We start from the raw sequence: 25,458 nt of genomic DNA, 5'->3' as shown, positions 1-25,458 counted from the left end.
GGCCTGATCTCTCCCTCGACGTCCTCTCCACCGCCTCCCCATTTATCTGCAATGAGCACCAGTAAATTGCCCAGTCGGGGTCAGTCAACGCAGGTGCAGAACGCTCCCAGCGAGGAGAGCACGATGGGGGCACGAGGCCAGGCCGCACATGCACAGTTGTCCCCAGGCCAGTGGACTTAGCAGAGACGATTGCGAATGAACTGGGAGGCGGCGGCGGACATTGAGGGAGCGATCAGGCTGGAGGAAGCCCCAGGTATGTATACATTCTCTCCTGCCCCAACTCAGGTTTACTTTAAAATAGCTTCCCAGCACTTTGCAATAAAAAAAAATATTTTGAGTGTTTTCCTGCTTGCTGCTGATTTAAAAGGCATTTTATTGACAAGTTGTGAAATATTAGAATTAACCAAAAAAAAAAGAAAACATGAGTGTCTCCTGAAACGGGTATCAAAATTTATTGAAAAATCGTAGAAGAACCATAGAAAATCCCCTTACCCTCCACCTTAAAAATAGTGATACACGGCCGTATATCAAATGTAACCTCAGCTGATGCAGATACAAAAGAAACACATGCACACCAGCAGCTGCACACACACTACAAACTGCATAAACTTGCACTAAATGCGGAAATTCATGTAGGCAGACTGGGTAAACAAGGTACCCTGCATACAGCACTGCTGCAGGTAGTTAGTAAGCAATAGCAGGACAATGCATCTGATTTCCAAAGTTGCACAAGACCTGGTGAATCAATGTTTATATTAAACTTTCCACAGTTTGGACAAGCAAGCAGACTGCTCAAAATATCACCAACTTTTGGCGTTTTGATAAAGGTTATGTCCTCGGTCCTATGCAAATAAACATTTAGCTGCAGGAGTGGCTAGGAAAGAAGGTGGTCTTCAAGGTTTAAATGGGCAGTCTGAAGAGACTGGTCAAATAAAAGTCAGTATTATATGGATGGCCAGAAATGACTTCTCCATACACACTATTTCACTCACCCTGGAGACGTCAGTTTAAAATTTTAAACATTTAAAGAGGAGCTGTTAGGTATAGGGTCTCAGAGAAAAAAAAACATGTGCTGTGATGTTAGGCTGCTGTTACAAGCTGCTGTAACATGAGTCTGTGGCAGGGAACACACTTGTCTTTCAGTTTTCTGCGCGCGTTTTCCTGCATACTTTTTCTGCACACCAAGTGTGTCTCTATGCAGGAAAACGCGCGCGTTTTTTCATAGCAGCTGATGTAATTGATACAAAAAACTGACAAAATGTGCAGAGTCATGATGCAGAATGTCCGTTTTTTTTCTGCGCGCGAACAAAATATTAAAGTGAACCTCCGGACTAAAAATCGACTCAGCAGCACTGAAAAGGCTTTGTGTTTCTTTAACAGTTTCACAGCATCAGAACTTTGTTTCTCTTATCCAAGCCTCATTTTTAGCTGCACAGAAGAAAACTGCCCGGGCTTTTTTCCCCTGATGCTGTGCAAAGCATGATGGGATTTCTGATGTTGCTCTCGTTCTGCTGTTTTGGTGCAAATTTTTTTTTTTGACATTTTGAATTTGACATTTGAAGCCTAGTGTGTGCAGCTGGGAGGGGTTATCAGGACACAGGACAGTTGGAACTGTGTCTCATGCCCCTTGTCACCTCCTTTCAACCAAAAAGATGGCTGCCCCCATGACAAAGATGGCAGCCCCCATGAATCACAAACATTTGCCTGTTCTTTTAAAACAGGGTGGGTAAAAAAGTATATTACCCATCTATTCTAATTAACATAACTAGTGTAACTTAATGACAGTATGTTTGTTTAGGCTGAAGTTCCCCTTTAAGTGTGTACTAGCCCATTGATTAACATGAGTTCTCAGTTTTTCTGTGCAGAAAACATGTACAACAACAGTCAAGTGTGTTCCCTGCCTGTAACTTCCCACTGTGAAAGCAGCCTTTGCAGTATCCGTTATGCGTCCTGCCGGCCTCCTTAGGGGCAGGACGCATAACATCAGCAAACATCAAAGTAAGAGATTTTTAACTTCAGTATTGACTTTTTGGCTTCCTTCTAAACTTAGCTTTTGCAGCCTGACAGTTACTCTTTAAAAAAACAGAATTGCATAAAAATGAGAAATAATAAGCTCTCAGGATGCACAGACGTAATTTGGGAGTATTGCGAAATTGGGGTACAGTGTTAAGACAAGACAGGTTCTCTTTCAAGCAAATTCCTACCAAATCATCCAGGACAGGCAGGGAAAGATCCAGAAAAGGCTCATGGACTAAAGACACCTAAGGAAAGAGACAACATGAGAGACGCATTACAAGATGTTCACTTGTGAATGTAAGAATTCATTTACATCATTTCACCAGAATTCATGTATAATATCCAATATCCAATACACCAAACCATCAGTAGACTAAAACCATCAGTAGGGCTAGTCCAAACTTCTTAGTGAATTGAGGCCATAGTCGGCTTACCATCTGCAGACTTGTCTATAGGCTCTGCAGAGCAACACCAGCTGACAGAGGGATAACTGGCCTGACAAACAGTGCTAAAAGAGCTTCCACCATTTCTGGCAGGTCACCATGAAATACATAGATTTTAGCTCAGGGGTGGGAAAACTTTTTTCTGTAATTGGGCCACATTCCTCTTTAACCAGTTGTCGACTGCTCCAGACTGTGACGGTGTAACCGCCGTCTAATTACTTTGTACAGCGCTGCGATCTGCAGCAGCACTGTACTGGGGACAGCCGTGTGACACGGCTGTCCCCTCCAGTGTCAGCGGTGATCCGCTGTCATAGGCTTCATCACAATGATTGGCTAGCAGGGGGAGGGAGGGAGTGTTGGGGGGGGGGGGGGGGGAGGGAGAGAGGGAGAGCGAGAGAGAGGGAGGAAAAAAACAAAAACAAAAAAATGTAAACATTGTACGGGGGATCAGACCCCACCAACAGGAAGCTCTGTTGGTGGGGGGAAAAGGGGGGAGGCTGAGTTGTGTGGCCCTGCAGCTTGGCCTTAAAGCGGCAGTGGCCATTTTAACAAAAATGTCCTGGTCACTAGGGGGGGTTTAACACTGTGGTCCTCAAGTGGTTAATGCAGTTCAACGCCGCTGCTTACGTTTGTGTCTCCCTCCTGATTGAGTTTACCTCACCCAATCGCTCGTTCCAGCAGCAATCTCCATGGCGGCGGTGGCATCATGTGACATGCTGGTGCATAATGATGGGAGGTAACATGACGCCGCCGTTGGCATGGAGATTGTCACTGGAACAACCGATTGTGTTAGTTGCTTCTTGTATGTGCGCTGCAGTTATGTTTCAGGAATGGCGGGAGGGAGAAGGGGAGCGGAATGCAACTAGGACCATCCTCAGGTTGTGAACCTACCGTGTGACACGTCTCACACATTATGGTGCTCGTCAGCTCACCACCGAATAACCGATCCACGAAATTTGGGATCGCTCTTCTCTTTTCACATTCTAATGAGAGGGAGAGAAAGCCAGAATCAATGTTTTTATCCATCAGTCTAGTTATTTTATTCTTATTAGACTACACTTTAAATTGTCACCCATGAATGGAGGCAGCCATGTTATGGGTGGGATAGAGAAGTGATCTGTAATTACCAATTATGTTGAGCGCTTAGGCCCCGTTCACACTTGCGTTTTGGCATGCAAACGGACTGGATCCTGTTCGGATCAGGACCTGATCCGTATCGGAACCGTACGGTTCCGATCCGGATCCGATCCAGTCCGTTTGCATCAGGCATGCATCAGGCTGCCATCCGGATCCGTGGTCAAAAAATAGTGAAATTTAAATAAAAAAATGTTGGGGTCAGCAGAAGGTGCACCTGGTGCACCTGTAGAATCAGGTTCCTCCGCTGTAGGCCTCACCTCCACCACCGACAAACAGCTCCAGCACGTCTGTCACTGCTGCTCCACTCCAGACATGCTTGGCCCATGTGTCCCCATCTGACATGGCCGCTTGGATACGCATAGGAAGTGGGGTAGAACGTCAGGTGTTTGTAGGCAGTGTGTTCTGTGCCTTCCGTTCCCCATTGGTTTCTGTGTTCCGGATGGTGCTGTCAGGCTCAGGTCCGGCTCCGGTCCGGGTGCGTGGGCCGTAGAGCCGGACCCAAAAAATAGTGCATGTTGGAAAAGTTTCCGGAGTCCGGATCCGGTCCGGCTCCGTACTGTATGGAACGGACACGTGTGAACGTCCGCATAGCCTTTGCATTGCTATGCGGAACGTACGTTCCGTTTGGTACAGTATACGGTCCGGATCCGGTGAATCCGGACAGGGAACGCTAATGTGAACCGGGCCTTAGGTTAATTCTGTATGTTGATACACCTGAATTCACGGGGAGCCACCTTTTGGTCTTCAGGTTATATCATACAATACAAATCCACCAGGCATCTTCTTATAACAAATGTATACTTTATTGCCTGCTTTAACACATTACAACCCTACCCCCTCTAAAAGTGACAAAATGCATCCTCATTCACTTAATCTGAGGCAGAATAACTCTGCAGCCATGCTACCTACAGACCCCAGATTTAGAGTGTAGGGAGGGGACCCTCTGAGCCACTACCATGCTAGCACAGCTGATTCCCAAGCAGTGGCCTATCTGGGTAAAATCGCGCCTATGGCAAACACTAAAATTGCACTCCTCCCCCAAAGCAGAGCCTCATTCTATCATAATAAAAGCAGTATAGGTAGCCCCACATTCATCCCATTGTGCCGCTGCTCCCGCCGCCCTCACTGCGACCAGGATGGACACCGACCACCTTGCTTTTAAATGTATGGCTCCCCACCTTGCAACACCATAATCCTCTACACTACTGTGAAAATCTTCAGGATAGTATATTGCACTAAAGAGACAGAGGGCGATGCGTCCGTCACTCAGGTAGACAGTGCGGGATCTACCCATAAGTCCTATGCGCTATACCAGTAGATCACAATCTACCTAATGGGAACCCCTGCGCTACTGTATGCAGTGCTCAGATGTAATGCTTACTCAGAGGTACACACCTAGCCGCTCACTCTGCTCCTCCAATGAACTTCACCCGACGGCCCCCACATCACCCAGTCCCATGCACACCTCCAGGACTTCTCAAGAGCTGCTCCAACACTATGGAACTTCCGACCTCCACTCATTAGGGCAGCCCCCTCCTTCAATCCTTCAACATCATTAAGAAGGCCCTCAAAACTCACCTTTTCACTCTGGCCTACCCCCCCCCCCCCCCCACTCACAAGTTCTTCAAACCCACAGCTGAACTCTGGACTCCTACCTTTCATGTCCCTACCTCTCCCTATAGATTGTAAGCCTTTGGGCAGGGTCCTCCTCCTTGTGTCTCCTACCTGATCATATACCTCCATCACTGTGCACCCATCCTATACATCTGAGTGAACCTAACTTGCCTAATCTCCATACTCCATCCAGTGACTGACTAAGCATTACCTTGTACTCATACTGTGCTGTGTGATCTGGTTTGCATGTATTCCTGTATTGTCATATTGCTGTATATCACCCCTAAATATTGTCTGTAACCTAAACGAATGTACCGCGCTGCGTAATATGTTGGCGCTTTATAAATACAATGAATAAATAAACGCACATGGCGAGGTTTAGATGTCTCATATACAGTATTAGGTAACTCATTTTAATTTGGGTTTAATGTTTTGGCTGATCAATGTAGAGGACAATCATTGTACCCAGCTGTCTGAATAGAACAAATCAAATTGACTCTCATACATAAATACAAACCTACCTTTGACAACTTTTTTCACCTCCTCCTCATCATCGATCTTCTCTGAAGTCTCCTGTAATGACTTGGACATTGCTGCACTCACTCTCTAAAATAGAGGAAAATGGTAAAGTCATGTGACTGTAGTTATGGGCAACATCCACAGTGAAATTTTTTAAACTGAGGCTGCTGTGGAAAAATGCTATGAGAAGAAGCATGTGTCAAATGTGAGAGAGTATGAACAGTGATCACATGGAAGAAAGCCAAGTTTAACAGTACATCATTTCAAATTTTTATTTGGATTTATTTAAAAGAAAATATATTCAGGGTAAGAAACCGCATCTGGGCTTACATTAACCACTCCTGATTCTGGATGTAACCATGGATACAAGTGCATGAACTTACTACAGGGTCACTTAACCTCCCTGGCGGTACGCAGTCTGCGTCCGTGGGAGGAATTTTTTGATTTAAATGCTTAAGCTAGCACTTCCCAAGTCCCCGGCACCGCTCTGCTCCCCCCCCCCAATCGCCGCCGGCAATATTTACCCATCCGCGATCCTGCGAGAGCCGCAGCTTCATAATTTAGCTTCAGTCGTCTGACGTCATGCACAGTTCCGATTCTCCCCATAGCGAAGCCTGGAGCGGATTGGGAGGCTGCGCCATCGCAGGATCCCTGGGGGGGGGGGGGGTACGTATAACGGCGGCGATCAGGGGGCGGGGGTTGGGGTGTTAGCTAGCCAAGTGCTAGAGCGTAAGCATAAAAATCAAATTTTATTTAAAAAAAAATCCTCCGGGGGCCATGAGATCCTCTCCAGCGGCTAGCCCGAGTATGTCGGGCTTACCGCCAGGGAGGTTAAGGGACATTACAGCGAAATTTAGGCTATTGGGATTTCCCTGGTAGCATGTTTCTATTAGAAAGAGCAGGATTGTGGAGTCGGAGTAATTTTGGGTACCTGGATTCGGAGACAGTGGTTTCATAAACTGAGGAGTTGGAGTCTGATTATTTTTGTACAAAATCTACAGCCCTGGTAAGTATTAGACTAAGCAGTCTGAGTCAGAGCCATTTTGGGCACCTGGAGTAGGAGTTGGGGTCAGTGGTTTCATAAACTGAGGAGTCGGATAATTTTTGTGCCGACTCCACAGCCCTGAGAAAGACCATCACATATTAGATAGTGCTGTTTACAAAGGTCGTCTGGATAATATTTAAAGTTCACATACAGATCCTGTCATCACCAAGGCAATGAAAGCGACCTACTCTGTAATCAGTTAGGCTGTGTGACAACAGCTACAGTATCTCTCTCCTCTTGTCAGTGTAAAGCCCCGTTCTTGTGATGCAAGCCTGTACTCTTAAGGTGCGTACACACGCACTACCGCCGGACCCTCCCGCTAGGCGTACGTTCAGCCGACAGTAGCACGTGTGTATGCGCTGTCGGCGGACTGATAAGGCTGTTTCTGAAAGATCTGCTGAGCGGATGGTTCAGAAACAGCCTTATCAGTCTGCCTGACAGACTGTACACACGCACTACTGTTGCTGGAACGTGAGGGTCTGACGGACCCGTCATTCATTGCGGTAGTGCGTGTGTACGCAACTTTAGTCCTGTGAAAGGTGTTAGGTAAATATTAGCAGTTATCACACAACCTACCTTCCCTTGCATTGGTGATGGCAGGATCTGTATCTGAGCTATAAATTATCCAGATGTCCTTTGTAAACAAAAGCACTGTCTAATATGTGTTGCTCTTTCTAATAGAAACATGCTACTAGGGAAATCCCAATCGCCTAAATTTCGCTGTAGCGCCCCGTTAAGTATAGTATTAATTGACTTTTCTCACTATATTTTCTCATGTATGGGGCATCAGAATATCATCACCCCCCAAGTCTAACACATTTTTCTATTCTGAGCGGGGTCACTGCAATTATCAGAGTATCACTGTAATAGGAATCATACCTACAGCTATCAGGTAAGCCAAGTTTCCAGCAGGTATCATTTTCCTTATAGAGTCTTAATGCCAAGGTAACTGCTTAACCTCCTTAGCGGTAACCCCGTGTGTGACACGGGGTAAGCCACCGGAGGGTGCCGCTCAGGCCCTGCTGGGCCGATTTTCATAATTTTTTTTTTGCTGGACACAGCTAGCACTTTGCTAGCTGCGCCAGCACCCCGATCGCCGCCGCCGCGCGATCGCCGCTATCCGGTGCGGCGCGCGGCCCCCCCCCCCCAGACCCCTGCACTGCCTGGCCAATCAGTGCCAGGCAGCGACAAGGGGTGGATCGGGTCTCCCAATGACGTCCCGACGTCGCTGACGTCATCCCGCCCCGTCGCCATGGCGACGGGGGAAGCCCTCCAGGAAATCCCGTTCTTTGAACGGGATTTCCTGATCGCCTATCGCCGGAGGCGATCGGCGGGGCTGGGGGGATGCCGCTGAGCAGCGGCTATCATGTAGCGAGCCCTGGGCTCGCTACATGATTTAAAAAAAAAAAAAAAAAACAGAAAAAAAACTGCTGCGCTGCCCCCTGGCGGTATTTTTCATACCGCCAAGGGGGTTAAAGCCTTTTAGGAATCCATACTAACCACAAACCTAACACTAGACTGACCATTTAAGGTTCCTTGCTCTGAAATGTTCCAGCACCCAAAGCTTACAGCTGAGATTAAATCCATCAGCTCCTTTCACTGGGGAAGCATGCAGTAATGAAATGAAATCGACTGAGGCGCCAGGTGTAATCCAGACTTCCTGCTGTTGTGTACTCCTGTCATATTTTGCCTGATAAAGCGGGTAAGAGCCTGCAAAATGCGTTGCAATTAAACCTCTGGAGTGTACCAATAAATTTCCTTTATTTTGAATACACAGTTTGTTGTGTCGGCTTATAGGAGGTAAGCCCACCACTGCCTCCCAAGCAATTTTTAAATATTTTAATTACGGTTTATATCCTTTTGGCGCCTCTGTTCCTTCTTACAATAAGTAATGAAATCCCAAGAGACTTTATCACCCTTCTCAAGTCTAAAAGAACACCAAAAATTCCACCTTAAAGGCTGGGAGATATCAGCTGCCTCTACCTGGTTTAGAATAATAATATTTCTTTTATAGAGCTTTTCTCCATGTGGACCTAAGCACAGTATAGCTGCAGTGTAAGTCACAGAGCTGACAGTACCTGTATCTCCTCTCCTCTCATACCATCCAGGAGGTAGCGGAGAAGCTCTTGGCTGTCCTGCTGCTGGTATCCTCTGAAACGAACGGCTCTGGAAGAGAAAGCAATGCAGATGCTGCTCATACAGTGAGGACACAAACCCGTCACCACCAGACACATCATTATCCACTTCTCATCCAGACCTTGTTTTCCCCTTATGGAACAGAACAGTTTTGAAGTTTCAGCCATATTTAATCAATAACTGTATCCCTACTTATGACACCTAAATGATATATATTGTTTTTTACAAGACAACTTAGATTTTCATTGGAATGTATTTTTTCCCTAAGAAGAATTGTTTTATACATATTGTTGGAATTTAAGTATTATATGCGTGAATTCGGAGCTCACAGTTACATTAGATAACAGGCCTTAGTAAAAGGACTTGCTCTGCAGAGTTTCTCTTTGAGGATTTGTCTTAGAGAGAAATAGAGGCATTTCTAGAAGCACAATGTAGAACATTGTGCTGGGTCTTCTACAAGGCCGTAGAAGAGAGATCCACTGCATAGGCCAGACAAGCTGATGGCAAGCACCAGAAACCATGAGCCATTGCTATGAAAACATTCTCACAGTACATTAAAAAATGGTCTTGGGACATATTACCTCATTTTTGGGGTATTAGGGGAGGAAACACCATATTTGCCTTTTCCCATCTAAGCAGGCGCGGACAGTGTCATCTATCGCAGCCAATTGCAGGCGATGGGCGACTGGTCCGTCCCTGCCAGGTGATGTCACAGTTGACGCTTTAGAGGTTAGCATAAAATAGCTGACATGGGCTCCAGAGAGCCACTCCCACTTTACTTCTATTCACTACCTAACTTCTTGTAACATAATTTATCCGTATGCTGTATATAGCCAAGTGCTGACTTTCCAGAACGTAGCATAGATGTTCGTAAGATAAAGCCTGGTCAATTCACAAGGGATGGACCAACAACATGAAACGCTTAAGATGACTTGCTACAGATTGATTGCTTCGCTGAGGTAACCAACATATAACGAAGATTGCTGATGAACACACCTGTATATCTGTTTTGCTGAATAAACTCCTTAAACTTTGAAGACCTCAAACAGTTCTATGTCGTTTGCTGTTGCTGTGATGAGTGTCAAGTTATCACAGGTTCTGTGATATGGTGCCGAACAAAGGTGTAGTGTTGTTGCCCACAGCAACCAACAAATATTTAGTACACATATTTTAATAGGAGAGGGGAAAAAAAAAACAAAAAACAAAAAAAACGAAAAAACATCTCAGTTTTTCCCAATTCCAGTTTAAAAATAAAAAGTGCTACTGTAGATAACAAAGCACTTATTTTATATGGCTATTTCTCCCAGTTCTCACAACTGGTGATGATATTTGGTTCTGAAATAAAGGTGGATTTTTGCTTTTCACTTTGAAATTAGAAAATAATAAAGGTAAAAATTAGGGAGAAAAGGTTGTTGGGGGAGGTGAATTAATAATTTTATTCTGTAGAGAGTGTGGTCTTAAAACTAGGCATGGCCTTACAGTAGGTGTGGATAAACAGTATATTTTATTATAATAGTTTTCACTGCATCCCCATAATTCCTTTTTCCCGTATAACATTTCCCCATTTGACCCGTGGTCCAACTCTCAAAAAGTTTTCCCTGAAAGAATAACGACATCCCCGTATGCTCCCCTGGTGGGGTCGGCCAAGATTCTCCAACACCAGATATTTCAAACTGGGCCCCTTCCCCAAATTCTGCCTGCTCCAGTATAGATAGCAGACATTCCCCCAGTATTAGATGTTTCTACAGTATATGATTTCACCCCCTCAGTAGAGGTAGCCACATCAGCCCCCTGTATGCCCCTCCTATAGGTAGCTAGATGTGCCCCCAGTATTTCCATGTTACTGCTGGCGCTGCAGTCCATACTCACTTTTTACAGACCTGAGTGAAGAGTTCCTTAGGCGTCACCACCCCTTTCTTGGTTTCCTGCATCTCAGTGACAAACTGCCACATGGCTAAAGTCAGGGGTCCTGGCGGCTGCTCCAGCTTAACTTCCCGGGGGAACTGAAACACACACAAACAACCCTCACGTTAACCACAACTATAAAGAAGGCGGCACAACCACCACATAGCCAGGTGTATGCGGACATTACTTTAAAGAGAACCTAAGCTAGAAATGACAGAATCTGTCATGACAGACTCCATCTTATTAATGACAGGATGGGGGAGGTTGCTGAGATCAAATAGCCTGTTACATGTATACCCTGTGCTACAAACTACTCCTCCATACCTCCTGAATAAGAGGTTTTTAAAAACGGATAATTATGGCCTTTAAATCTGTGCACAAAACCTACCCTACCTACACCTTGGAGCTTGTTCACAGGTATACGCCAGGCCGTTCCCTCCAGTCCTCCAATGACCTTTGCTTAACCAGCCTGGCGTTCTATTAAGATCGCCAGGCTGGCGACCGGACGTTTTTTTTTTAATTAAAAAAAAAAAAAAACTATTGCATGCAGCCAACTGAAAGTTGGCTGCATGAAAGCCCACTAGAGGACGCTCCCGATACGTACTTCTGATCGCCTCCGGCGATCAGAAGTAACAAGAAAGGCCACGATTAGCGGCCTTTCTTGTTTTGCTTTCCTCGTCGCCATGGCGACGAGCGGAGTGACGTCATCCGTCTCCGACCCAGCCCTTAGCGCTGGCCGGAACTGTTTGGTCCGGCTGCGCTGGGCGGCTGGGGGGGGGGAACCCTCTTTCGCCTGCGCCGGCGATCAGGTAGCACACGCGGCTGGCAAAGTGCCGGCTGCGTGTGCACCTTTTTATTTGGTGAAAATCGGCCCAGCAGGGCCTGAGCGGCAGCCTCCGTCGGTAATGGACGAGCTGAGCTCGTCCATACCGCCAGGCTGGTTAACTGCCCTGCCTATTTCCCACTCCTATGCACACTGCAGGTTTTCCCAAGATCTGCCCCCACCCTGCAGAAGATGTCAGCGCTATATAACATATTTTTGGACTATAAGACGCTCTAGTCTAGACCATAAGAGGCACCTAGGTGTAGAGGACAAAAACCAGGGGAAAAAATATATACTAAACCTGGTGCATTCATGGTGAAGGGGCATCTTGTGGATTGTGCTCTCTTTGTACCTCATGCCCCCTTGTACCTCTTTTGTCTCCCTGTGTCCTCCTCTGTCCCCCTTGTGTCCTCCTCTTATGTCCCTTTGTGTCCCCTTGTGTCCTCCTCTATCCCCCTTTGTGTCCTCCTCTGTCCACCTTGTGTCCCCCATGTGTCCGCCTCTGTCCTCCTCTATGCCCTTTTGTGTCCCCCTGTGTTCTCTGTTTGTCCCCATGTGGCCTCCTCTGCATGGGCACAGTACAGAAAGTCCACGACATTGCGGCGGGTTGGAGGTTCGTATTGGCAGGCGTTCACAAGTCAGGAACACCCTGCATTTGGGTTATAAAAGATGCAGTGACTTTTTTCCCTACTTTTGGGTTACAAAAAATGAGTATTAATAGTCCAAAAAAGTACAGTAAATACTAAATAATAATATCACCACCACAGTTTACCTACATCCAGCCAAAAATGAACTATTACCCTAACGTACCAATGTCCCTTAACCCAGGTGTGGAATGAAATTTAGCCAAGCAAAGCCTCTAGCCGATAACAGTCAGCCTTTGGCTATAATAAGCTATTAAATGTAGCCAAGCAAAGCATCTAGCCGCAAACAGGCAGCCACTGGCTCTGATAGGCTCAAATTAATTATCTTCCTGGCTTGGGATATTTGTATGTTAGGAAAAGGTTTTGCTCCTCACAACGATCGAACAAAAAATCCCAGGGTGTAGGCAACAGGTCCTCCTTGAAGACTTACCGCTTGAGAATTGCTAGGTACTTGGACCGTTATAGCTCTTTCCAGATGTTTCACCTCACTTAGAAGTTCTCGTAGAGTTGGCGTCTGTGACAAGTTCTGTAAAACGCAGCAGAAAGGTTCATACATTATAATGAGCATGGAATAAGTGTGTACGTCCGGCCTTACAATGTATACACAGCTCTCCTACACACCTGCATTACAGCATTGAAGAAACACGTGTTCCCCAGGTTACTGAGCCCTTTCACAGTCACCTCTTTGCTGTCATTCGGAGCACTGGCTGCTTTGTCCTCCTTGTCTACATTTGTTATCTTCTTCACATCTTCCTGTTCCGCCTCCTGCTTGTTATCATTTCTGTTATCGTCTTGGTTAGACTGAACTACTTCAGGAAACACAAAAGGAAAATCTCATTTTCCAAACAGCTGCAAAGGACTTCTGATTAGGTGATCAATTCATTCTACAGGTATTCACCTCAAGGAATGCTACTGGACAAGCGTCAACCATACTTGCGCATGCACAATACGGCCATGCTCGTACAGACGGGAGTGTGGTCGTGAACAAGAACAGCATCTGAGCCACTACATCTGACAGCTCTCTCACATTGGTGGGGAGGTTTTCTAGTTCCCTTTACATTTTGCTCATGCTATCCCCAGACAAAGCCCCTCTCTTAGGGACAAAACATGTTAGATTGATGGTGCTTTATGTTTAGTTTGTTCACTCACCCCAAACTGTCCCTTGGACCAGTGTGTTCACTCTTAGTTGGCTATACTACTGTACATAAAACACAATTTTACACTTACCACAGAAGAGATTTAAACGTAGCCTTTAACAAATCCTTCAAAAGGAGTTTTGTGGGGGGTTGTGGAAGAGAAAAACGGACACTTACCTTGGGCTTCTATCAGCCCCGTGCAGCGGTAATGTCCCACACCGTCCTCCTCCCATCTGCCGTTCTCCGCCGCCGGCCCCGGTCTAAGCGGCATGGGATCCAACTGCAGCTGCGCTAGAGTGGCCGCGCACCTGCTCGCTTCCGCCATCGGAAGCTTACTGCGCAAGCGCAGTACAAGGCTCCGTTGTACTGCGCCTGCGCAGTAAGCCTCAGATGACGCGAGCGGAGGCACGGCAACGCGCATTATGCGTCTGTATGTCAGACGAATAATAGCCCGGTGCCGGCTGTGGGGAACGGCGGATGGGAGCAGGACGTCGTGGGACATTACCGCTGCACGGGGCTGATAGAAGCCCAAGGTAAGTGTCCGTTTTTCTCTTCCACAACCCCCACAGAACCTCTTTAAAGATTGGTTGGCCTGAGTATCTAGCAGGGCTGTGGAGTCTCGGAGTCGGGAGTCGGAGTCAGATGATTTTGTACAAAATACACACCCCTGGTAAGTATTAGACGAAGGAGTCGGAGCCATTTTGGGTACCCGGAGTTTGAGTTGGTGGTAGTCGGAAGATTTTTGTACCAACTCCACAGCCCGGGTATCTAGTATTATTGCTTAAATAATACTCCGGGGGGAGGGCAACGGCAAAGACTACACAGCATTATCAAACCGACATTAGGGGTTTACCCTCTGTCCCAGATAAGAATAATGGTCACAAGTGTAAACACATCAACCCATCACAACCCAACATGTTTCATCCCATAAAAGTAGCTTAGTCAGGGGTACTTATAAACAGGTGCAATGTGCTTTCAGTACTAATTTACAGACGTTTTACAATTATACAGTAAAGTGTATTAATTATACAGTAAAGCGCATCATTATTCAGAAAAAAAAAAATAGTGTCTTACAGCTATATAGAGGTAAACCCCTTATGTCGGTTTGATAATGCTGTATTGACATGGGGTTTTTGATGTTCCTTGGCCGCTGCGTTCTGGCGCTATGACTCCCGGTAATCCAGTCATTAGCTACTAGTTGTAGGCCAGTCAGTCGTTCCCTGCCCCTGCCACGCTCCCGTCCCCTGGAGCACTCCGGGGGGAATGGAGAAGGGGGGGGGGGGTTTGGACAGGCAGCCAATACACACATGCACAACAACCTGTGACTACCCGGATTTTCGGGGGTCATATCGACAGAATGGAGGGGCTGAAGAGAACAGTGAGGAAGGACACGGTGCTCATGGGGCTCGAGGAAGCCCCAGGTAAGTATAAATAGGGGCTAGTGAACCATTTCAGGATCACTTTAAGCAATACTCAGGCCAACCAGTCTTTAAAAAAAAAGTGTAAAATTGTGTAGAAAAGTGTAAAACTTTGTTTTCGTGGTCCTGGCGCCTCTCCCGGTCCCGCCGCCGCATACTGCACTGCCGAAACCCGCGCCGGGTGTCGGGCTCCCACTTCCTGAACGGGGACGCTCTTCGTCATTACGCCGGCCACTGCGCGTCATCACGGTGGCCGGCGTGACAGTACTGCGCATGCGCGATTTAACCACGCATGCACAATACTGACGCGCAGCAGCCGGCATAATGACGAAAAGCGTCCCCGTTCAGGAAGTGGGAGCCCGACACCCGGCCCGGGTGTCGGCAGTGCGGTATGCTGCGGAGGGACCGGGAGAGGAGCCAGGACCACGCCGGGGAACCTCCCGACCTACGGTGGGCTGCAGAAAGCCCCAGGGGGGTACCAATTTTGTTTCTTTTTAGAGGTCAGAGTCCCTTTAAAAACAGAATCAGTTTCATAGCACTACAAACCTGTTTTGGGGACTTTTACTTTTGTCTTTTTTTGGATGTGAGTGATGAGCTGCTGCAGGCGGCCGGAGCTGCTGTAGTGAACCTGCTCATCACAGAGGTAACACCTGCAGGTGGCAATAGGAGACAATTATCACAAAGAGCATGAATGATGTGCAAAAATATCTAGCATTTCATATTATCTACATAAATCTAGATGAGCAGCACCACAGTGACATATAGAAGGATCCAGTAAATTATACCCATTCTTATGGCCTGTCTACTGAATTTTAAATGTAGAAAATTTGAAAACGAAGAATCACAAAGAAGATGTAATAGTACTGAAATACGTGTAATGTGTGACAAACGTGTTTTCGCAAATTAGACCTTTTTTTTTTTATATATAAGCGTGAACCCCGCCTAAAGGTTAATGCAAGTCAGTGAAGAACAGACTTATGGGCCGTACGTCCAATTTGCAGCTGTTCTCAGCCATTCCTTCCTGCCACAGACAGCCGCAGTTTGAGAGGAACAATTTACCACTATACAAAGCACATATACTGGTTATTATCTCAATATAAAAAACAAGTGTCCCTGCATCCTGTCCCTGTCAGTGCTTTTGCGCTACTGCGCATGTCCTGCACCAACACAGCCGTTGGGACAGGACGCAGGTGGGGCAGGAGGCGGGCGGTGTGGGTGCACGCGATGGGAGCGCGCGCATGGTGGTGAAGGACCAAGAGCCCGTTTTTAAACAGGCGTAGGGCAGCTAATTATTTATTATTTATATAACGCCGACATCTTCCACAGTGCTGTACAGAATATATTGTCTTGTCACTTAAAGAGAAACCGTGACCAAGAATTGAACTTCATCCCAATCAGTAGCTGATATTCCCTTTCCCATGAGAAATCTTTTCCTTTTCTCAAACAGACCATCAGGGGGCACTGTTTGGCTGATATTGTGGTGAAGCCCCTCCCACTGTGTGATGTCAGGGCCAAGGTAGGAGGCTACCTACCAGCTTTCCTTTTTCCTTACTGCTTCATACTAAAAGTATTAGAGACAAAGGATCAGCAGGACAGCCAGTCAACTGGTACTGCTTAAAAGAAAATAAATAGGTCAGTCTCCATATACCTCTCATTACAGTTGTCCTTTAAAGTGGACCTGAAGTCTAGCACAGGACAGAAGGAAAACACAGAACCCCCCCTGTATGTATTTAGAGAATTTAGCCTATCTAATTCCCCTCATCTGTAACCAATCACAAGTGTAATTTGATCTCTGAGCTGTGTTAGCTGGCTGCCTCAGCAGAGCAGCGAATTTGTAAACACAGGATGTTAATCCTATTTCTGCTTCCTTGAAAGCAGGAAGTAGACACACTGCAGCTTTATTGCGGAATTTGTATCAGCTATAACAAAAGAAATGTTTTTCTTTAGAGGTTATTATGCTGTTGCTTACCTTTTACAGCAGAGAGGAAGTTCTGAGTTCAGGTCCGCTTAAAATGAAGAGGATTACCATCACCCCGGTGACTACGCTAGCCTATGCACCACAACCAAGCGCTCACACTGCTAATGTTTTGCCAAACTGCACTGCATACACCCTAAACAGAGAGAAGAGCCTTACCAGACGTTCCACTCTCCCACGCTGAGAACCAGGCAGTGCGGTTCTGATCTGGGCGTGTTGTAATGGTTCAGGGCATGCTGCCTTTCCGAGTACCGGCCACACCCCTGCAATATCAGCACAACAGGTCTGTTAGAACAGGTGATACAACAACGTAACAGTGGCAGATAGAACAAAGCTACAGGTGAGAAGTAAAGAGTGTTCAGTAAGCAGAAAGCAAAGTCTGCATAAAAAAAAGTAACATGTTGTGATCAGGATAAGGTCCATGATTATAGGACGAGCAGCTGCCTGCATTGTTCCCATGTAAAAACAACTCAATGTTTCCATCTAATGCCATTTTTTGTGTGTGGAAAACCCCCCGCCCAAATAAATGTAAAATATTTTATATTTGTCATCATGCAGCTGAAAAAAGCCTGCTATTTATTATTATAATTTAGAAACTAGATTTTATTTCAGCATGTTTTTCCCTAGAAACTAAGCAGGTCAGTCCTGCTAATTACACTGGAATGTGCGTGTGCATGAAGCTGCTGTAATATTGCTGTGAGCAGACAAACTGTTACTACTGGCAGCAGGTTACCGCGAGTTATGCCAATAGCCCGAACCATGTTACTCAAAGGACAACCGAGGTGACATGTGACATGATGAGATAGACATGTGTATGTACAGTGCCTAGCACACAAATAACTAGGCTGTGTTCTTTTTTTTTCTTTCTCTACCTGAAAGAGTTAAATATCATGTATGCAAGTGACAGTTTCCATCTGGGTCGGGACTGGGTCAGAGTATAGCATAACCTTCATTGATAAGTAATTACAGCCATAAAATACTTTCCCGTCAGTAAATGGCTTCCTGGAGCAGGAAAGAGATAAAAAGGGTGAATATTCATAGATTTTAGCTATGGAATATTTCACTGAAGGTGCCATTGAGCAGAGACAATGAAACAGTAAAAACTTAAAAACTAGATATATAAAATATAAAAAACCGTGGGATATCTAAAAAAGTAATTTTTAGGAGAAGGGGGACAGATACAATTGTTTTTCTCAGTTTATGTTCACCTCTGATGTCCTTAAAGTATCGTGAGCATTGCTTATGTAATGCCATTAATATAGCAACACCGTTACTAGGGTACAACGGGTCCCAGCAGCAGCAGCAGCAGCAGCAGCAACAACTTGGAACTAAATGCTCTTAAAACCATGGAGATGATAATAGACTTTAGGAGATCTCCCCATAACCATAAATGGACCTACAGTAACCCAGGTAGAGTCATTCAAGTTTATTGGGTGGACAATCTCGAAACCTAAAATGGGGCAACAATACTGTCACTATCATCAAGAAAGCATAACAGAGGATATACCACCTACGGCAGCTGAAAAAGCTTGGCCTACCCCAAAAACGAATGGCGCAGTTCTACACTGTGATCATTGAAACAATCATGGCATCATCAATGACTGTATGGTTCAGCTCCTGCTCCGTACTAGAAAAAGGTGAGACTACAGCGGAAAGGATAATTGGCTGTAGCTTACCTTCCCTGATGGATCTTTACTCTATCAGAAAGATGGCAACCAAGATTGCCTCTGACCCCTCTCACCCTGCTCACTCCATCTTCCAGCGCATGGAGTAAGATTCCAATCAGTGGCAACAAAATATTTCAGGCATAAGAACAGCTTCTTCCCTCAGGCAGTAGCCATGCTTAAAGGATATCTGAAGTGACATGTGACATGATGAGATAGACATGGGTATGTACAGTGCCTAGCACACAAATAACTATGCTGTGTTCCTTTTTTTCTTTCTCTGCCTGAAAGAGTTTAATATCAGGTATGCAAGTGGCTGATTTGGTCCTGACTCATACAGGACTACAGCGTGACCCTCACTGATAAGAAATTCCCCTTTTTATCTTTTTCTTGCTCTCAGAAGACATTTTCTGCTAGGAAAGTGTTTTATAGTTGGAATTTCTTAGCAGCGAGGGTCACACTGTAGTCACTTCCTGTCTGAGTCAGGACTGAGTCAGCCACTTACATACCTGATATTTAACTCTTTCAGGCAGAGAAAGAAAAAAAGGAACACAGCATAGTTATTTGTGTGCTAGGCACTGTACATACACATGTCTATCTCATCATGACACTTCGGGAATCCTATAACCACTTCAGGACTGGGCTATTTCTCACTGATCTGTGCTGCGTGGGCTCTCCAGCCCACAGCACAGATCACATTGCAGCCAGGGCGACCAGACTTCCTCTCCCCCTTTTTTCCCCACTAGGAGGATGTCCTGCTGGGGGGGTCTGATCGTCGCCGGCTATGTTGGTTTAGCGCGGGGGGCAGGGGTTTGCTCCGCAGTGATTTCCAGCCTCCCTCTCATGGGCGGCACAGGACGGTGTGTGTGTGTGTGTGTGTGTGTGTGTGTGTGTGTGTGTGTGTGTGTGTGTGTGTGTGTATATATGTGCTTGTGTGTATGTGTGTGTGTGCGTGCACATCTCCCACATTTTTGTAAGTATTTTATTATATCTTTTGTAAAGACATGAGACTTTGATATGATATAATGCAGTCAGCGTACAGCTTGTTTAATAGTGCAAATATATAGGGAACCTCATAGCTTCTTAAAAATCTTAAATAATTGTTGTTCTACATCAGGAATGCCAAACCGATACTTCGAGGACCGAGGTCCTCACATATTTTTGACACAGCTCAAATTAATTGATGGGTCTGAATCAGGAAGGGTGTGGTCCATCAGGCAGAACACATGACTCTTTCTCAGTCAATCCTAAACACGGGCATGGATCTGGCCCTCCAGGCCTGGAGTTCGAAACACTTGTGCTCTACATAAAGATAGCCTAGGGCTAGGCTATTAGAAGATTGCAAACAACCTGAAAACTGAGCTGCAGCACTGTAACCAAGACATAACAGGACAGGTTCCATGCAGAACAAACCTCACCATGGCCAACAAAAGAAGTTGAGTGTGTGTGTGTGCAGCGTAATATCCAGTTGTTTTCTTTCAAATAGGCAATTATAGGTGCTACAGAGTTTGGGGGGGGGGGGGGGCAGCCTGTCAGGCCATACGTTGCACACTGCATTCAAGTATGTGTGTATATGTGTGTTTGTGTAAGTCTCACCCTATGCCCACATTTCAGACACAGCCAGATGATTCCTTCTTCTTTAGGCTCCTCTTCCTCATTATTTGTCTTCTCCTTGGTCTCGGCTTGGCAGTCTTGGCAAAGAGTCCAGTCCACATTGACCAGCGCCCTCCTCACCTCCCCATCGTCCAGGCCCTTCCGCAGGTGCTTACATGCTGGCTCTGAAAAGGCAAATATACAGCTGTTGGTTATATAGTGGAGGTAAGTGTCTAGCAGGGCTAAACGGTGCATACAAGAAAAAACGTTGCCGAGAAATTTGGACACAGGGTGAAGCCAAAAAAACGGATCACCTTGTTCCTGCAAAAGCCACATTGGCGTTAAAGTGGATCTGAGATAAACTTTTACTCATTGCATAACTGTGTTCCTTTCATATAGTTTATAGGGCATTCCTCAAGCCAAATACTTTTTTTGTTTTGTTTTAATACTCTAATTCCCTATAAACTAAACAAGCCTCGCCCATAGCTTTTCAGAGAGCCTTGGCACTCAGTCCCAGGTAGCAAGTGCTCATGGGAGCTCAGTCTGGGCAGAAGGAGAAGGTTACTAGCCAGAGATTTCAGAGGCAGAGGGGAGGAGGAGGGGGGAGTGAAATTTTCCACAGGCTGATGTCTGGAGATGCTATCAGCTTGCCTCAGTGTAGCGTGACAAACAGAACATGGCTGCCCTCATTGTATCACAGGAATAAATAATCATAAACTATTGAAGCTGTTTGCAGCTAGATTTGCTGTGTAAACTATCTAAACTTTAGATAAGATATATAGACAAGTTACTTGTTATAGTTACTTTTTCATCTCGGATCCGCTTTAATTACTATTCTCCCTCCAGGCTGCCATGGACTCAGGGGAAAGACTTACCGTATTTTTCGGAATATAAGATGGTCCTGACCATAAGATGCGCCTAGGTTTAGAGGACAAAAACCAGGGGAAAAAAGCACTAAACCTGGTGCATCCATGGTGAAAGTGTATCTTGTGCATTATGACGCTTTTGTACCTCGTGTCCCCCATGTGTCCGCCTCTGTTCTCCTTGTGTCCTACTCTATGCCCCTTTGTGTCCTCCTGCCCTGTGACACCAAGGGCTCAACTCCAAGCTAATCTGAAATCTCAGATCCTTGGAAATCTGTATGTTAAGTCGGGCTTTGAGCTCGTCTCTAATTACTGCAATGCAAGTCTAAATTTAAAGCCAAAGGATTGCTATACACCAGCAGTTCTGGATGTAAGCCTGGCTTCAGGAGCATAAAGAGATAATTTGCATAATCAGTAGCAGTGCATAGTGGTTAACTAGAGATGATTATCTAAAGCTGAATTATTGCAAATACCTTCTGTTTTAAGAAAGCAAATCCCACTAAGCATCAGCTTCAAATATCACCCAGGACATGATTTTCATGGAGTTAGCATGTTCTTCCCGTGTTTACCTGTCTCTCGCCCACATCCCAAATCACAAAACACCCATTGGTTCCCATAGTGACTGAATCTGCTGAGAATTAAATGAGAAATTTGGTGTGTGTGTGTGGCCTTAGTTACTTTTGGCATGACTGTAGGTCTTGTGGGGGCAGGGCTGTGGAGTCGGAGTTGGAGTCGGAGTCGAGGAGTCGGGGCAATTTTGGGCACACGGAGTTGGAGTTGTTGATTTCATAAACTGAGGAGTCGGATGATTTTTGTACAAAATCCACAGCCCTGTTAAGTATTAGACTAAGGAGTCGGAGTCGAGGAGTCGGAGTCTGAGCCATTTTGGGTACCCGGAGTTGGAGTCGTGGTTTCATAAACTGAGGAGTCGGAAGATTTTTGTACCGACTCCACAGCCCTGTGTGGGGGTATTCTTTTCTTCATTTGTTTTGTATCCTAATGATTAGACTGTGAGCTCCTCTGAGAGGCAGTTAGTGACATGACTTTGTACTCTGTACAATGCTGAAGAAGATGCCAATGCTATACAAATATTAATAATAATAATAATAATAATAATAATAATATGGTAGGACATGATACTATGATTAGGGTAAGATTAGATTGTGAGCTCCTCTGAGGACAGTCAGTGACATGACTATGTACTCTGTACATTGCTGCAGAAGATGTCAGTGCTATATAAATACATAATAATATGGTAGCGCCATGAGACTATAATCATGGTGGGATTAGGTTGTGAGCTCCTCTGAGGACAGTCAGTGACATGACTATGTACTCTGTAATGTGCTGCAGAAGATGTCAGTGCTATATAAATACATAATAATAATATGATTGGACATTAGACTATGACTATGGTAGGATTAGATAGTGAGCTCCTCTGAGGACAGTCAGTGACATAACTATGTGCTCAGTAAAGTGCTGCAGAAGATGTAATAACATAGTAGGACATTAGACTAGGACTATGGCAGGATTCGATTGTGAGATCCTCTGAGGACAGTCAGTGACATGGCTATGTACACTGTAATCTGCTGCAGAAGATGTCAGTGCTATATAAATACATATTAATACAATGGTAGGACATTAGGCTGTGATAGGGATTAGATTGTGAGCTCTTATGTGGGGCAGTTAGAGACATGACTGCATCTTGTAAAATGCTGCAGAAGATGTGGAGATAATGATGTGCAATAAGAATACATCTAACAATACCTGCACCCTGTGATTCTGGCTCAGGGAGGTTCCTGGCTTTCTTCTTCACCATGTTGCTGCTATACCTGCAACATAAGCAAATAAAACAGGATCTCAGATTATGCAGCACACCAGCGGCTTCTGCAATGGCTGAATAAACCGTCACAAGGCCCAAAAGTGGCTTCCGGCGGCATCACAGCGACACCGAAAACTGGCAATCCAGCGCAGGAGTCATCACCATAGACTGGGATAGGAATTACCGCTATAGCGGCGCACACGGAGTAACTTCGGCGCTGTCAGAAGACGGAGCTGAAGTTACTTTTAAACCGCTGTAATTCAGCCTCTAGCAACAGCTGGAAGACGAATTACATCATTCCCCACCATCCACATGTGGCCCTAGAGGGGGGAAGAGTAATTAACGCCGCCGGGACTTGTGCAGCAGCAGGGTAAGCTGTATATCGGCTGTATCCTGCGCCCAAGTCTCGCGGCGGCGAATCCTCTCGTACAACAGCGTCACTGCCACCTCTGACCTGCGTGTTTCAGTCAGTTGCCATGTCGTTTTCACATATTGTACCACAACCCTGATAAACCACCCGCAGCCACCCAATACACATAGACAAGGAGCCTCTACCATAAATATAAATGAACAGTCAGGTATTGGTTTCCAAAGGGGGAGTAAATTTAAATAAAACACCATAAAAACAAAGTTGTAATAGAGTCACTCACATTGTGGGTCCATGCACACTGGTCTCTGTTGCGTCAATTCACATTACACAATAGTCACAAAAAACACCAATAAAGTGCTTAGGGGCTGTAAACCCAATGCCGGATAGCTTGACCGCTCTCTTTCCCAACCGGTTTCGACCTTTCGCCGTCGTCAGGGGAACAGCTATTCAACTTTTATGGCGTATTATAGAAGTTGACCCAAATTAAAAACACAAGATTTCATAAATAAAATCTGTTTTCTAAATTATAATAATTAATAGCAGCTTTTTTTCAGCTGCATAATGACAAATACAAAATATTTTACATTTGTTGGAGGAACCCCTCCCTTCCTTTCATATTGCCGGGAAAGAATCCGGCAGACTGGTGGAGAAGATAAAAAAAACACAGGCTGCTACTGATAATGTCACAGGGTGAGATTTCACATAGACGACGCCCCTGTGAGGGAGGGTAGCTGATGCCAAACACACCCATGATCTAAAACCTCCTACTAAGCTCAGAAGTAATGGCTGCCACCTGTATAACCCTAGTTATGAAAAGAGAAGGGTGAAAAGCATGCACTGAAATGCTCATAGGCTTGAAGGAGTATTTATTTATCTTTGTATGTGTCAGAGTGGTGCAACTAAATATTTTGAATGAAAAAAATGTTTGGTTTGGGTCCGCTTTAAAAAGTGTGCTCCTCCTTCGGAAACCAATTCCTGACTACCTGTTTACTCTTAAAGGATACCCGAAGTGACATGTGACATGATGAGATAGACATGTGTATGTACAGTGCCTAGCACACAAATAACTATGCTGTGTTCCTTTTTTTCTTTCTCTGCCTGAAAGAGTTAAATATCAGGTATATAATTGGCTGACTCAGTCTTGACTCAGACAGGAAGTGACTACAGTGTGAACCTCACTGATAAGAAATTCCCCTTTTTATCTCTTTCTTGCTCTCAGGAGCCATTTTCTGCTAGGAAAGAGTTTTATAGTGTTGTATGGATGTACACACAGCTGCAAGCAAAGCAAGATCATGCATGGCTGCACTGCACCCATCTATAGAGCATCATCATCAGCCCTAATGCTCTGTACAAATGCCCGATTGCCCTTGTCAGGAACGAACAACAACAAAAAAGTTTGCCAACAATTTTCTATCTGGACTGGACTAATATTTGCCCAGAGGGGCCCCTTTTCAAGTTCAGAAAATATGGGATGACTGGTTGAGCACCCCTGAACTGGAAGAGCCAACTCTGAATCAGTGCCACAAAATATGTTGGTGCTTTATAAATCTATAATAATAATAATAGGGGCAGGTTGTATAGGGGTTAGGCACTCCACTGATTGGTCCTATTTGCTCTAAACTTGATTGACTTTTCTACTACTCGCTTTTATTATTTGAATTGGGCACTACGCCCATGCAGGTTTACGTTTGACGCATCTTGCAATGTAAGTCTAAGGGTCATGGTACTATTTGATTTACCTACTGTTTATGACATACTTTGTTTCTTACAAAATGGTTCTCTCTTTTTTCACATTATTTTATTTTACTTCCTCAGGGAGAATTCTGATACTGTTTTATAAAATAAACCGGATTATATAAATAATAATAAATAAATAAAAAATAGCGCCCACAAGTTAAGTGGAATTTGGCTTGAGGAGGCCGTGAGTGTGTACAGGTGCTCATTTAAAGGACAACTGTAACAAGAGGGATATGGCTGCCATTAATTTCCTTTTAAACAATACCAGTTGCCTGGCAGCCCTGCTGGTCTATTTGGCTGCAGTAGTGTCTGAGTAACACCAGAAACAAGCATGTGACTACTCTTGTCAGATCTGACAGTAATGTCAGAAACACCTGATCTGCATGCTTGTTTAGGGTATGTAGTGAAAAGCATTAAAGGCAGAGGGTCAGCAGGACTTCCAGGCAACTGGTATTGCTTAAAGGGGCACTATGGCGAAACATTGTAAAATTTAAAATATGTGCTAGACAAATAAGAAGTACGTTTTTTTCCAGAGTAAAATGAGCCATAAATTACTTTTCTTCTATGTTGCTGTCACTTACAGTAGGTAGTAGAAAAATGA

The 25,458-nt window shown here is 45.2% G+C and overlaps 1 protein-coding gene across 1 annotated transcript in view; it reads right to left on the bottom strand.

Moving 5' to 3' along the window:
- Positions 1-25,458, bottom strand: part of LOC137545265 (ubiquitin carboxyl-terminal hydrolase 16-like) — a 129,220-nt gene that overhangs the window by 98,253 nt on the left and 5,509 nt on the right. The window contains exons 2-12 of the mRNA XM_068266383.1: positions 22,696-22,760; positions 20,072-20,253; positions 16,971-17,074; positions 15,383-15,486; positions 12,904-13,091; positions 12,713-12,808; positions 10,780-10,913; positions 8,853-8,940; positions 5,732-5,816; positions 3,351-3,442; positions 2,205-2,261 (exon numbers count right to left, since the gene is read on the bottom strand). Coding sequence (XP_068122484.1) covers positions 2,205-2,261; positions 3,351-3,442; positions 5,732-5,816; positions 8,853-8,940; positions 10,780-10,913; positions 12,713-12,808; positions 12,904-13,091; positions 15,383-15,486; positions 16,971-17,074; positions 20,072-20,253; positions 22,696-22,747 — 1,182 coding nt within the window. The 5' untranslated portion in view covers positions 22,748-22,760. The remainder of the gene's footprint in view (positions 1-2,204; positions 2,262-3,350; positions 3,443-5,731; positions 5,817-8,852; positions 8,941-10,779; positions 10,914-12,712; positions 12,809-12,903; positions 13,092-15,382; positions 15,487-16,970; positions 17,075-20,071; positions 20,254-22,695; positions 22,761-25,458) is intronic.

The sequence above is a fragment of the Hyperolius riggenbachi genome, chromosome 2 (genome assembly GCF_040937935.1).
Source record: "Hyperolius riggenbachi isolate aHypRig1 chromosome 2, aHypRig1.pri, whole genome shotgun sequence".
NCBI lineage: Eukaryota > Metazoa > Chordata > Amphibia > Anura > Hyperoliidae > Hyperolius > Hyperolius riggenbachi.
Note: the sequence above shows the minus strand (reverse complement) of the source record. Positions and strands in the feature narration are given on the sequence as shown.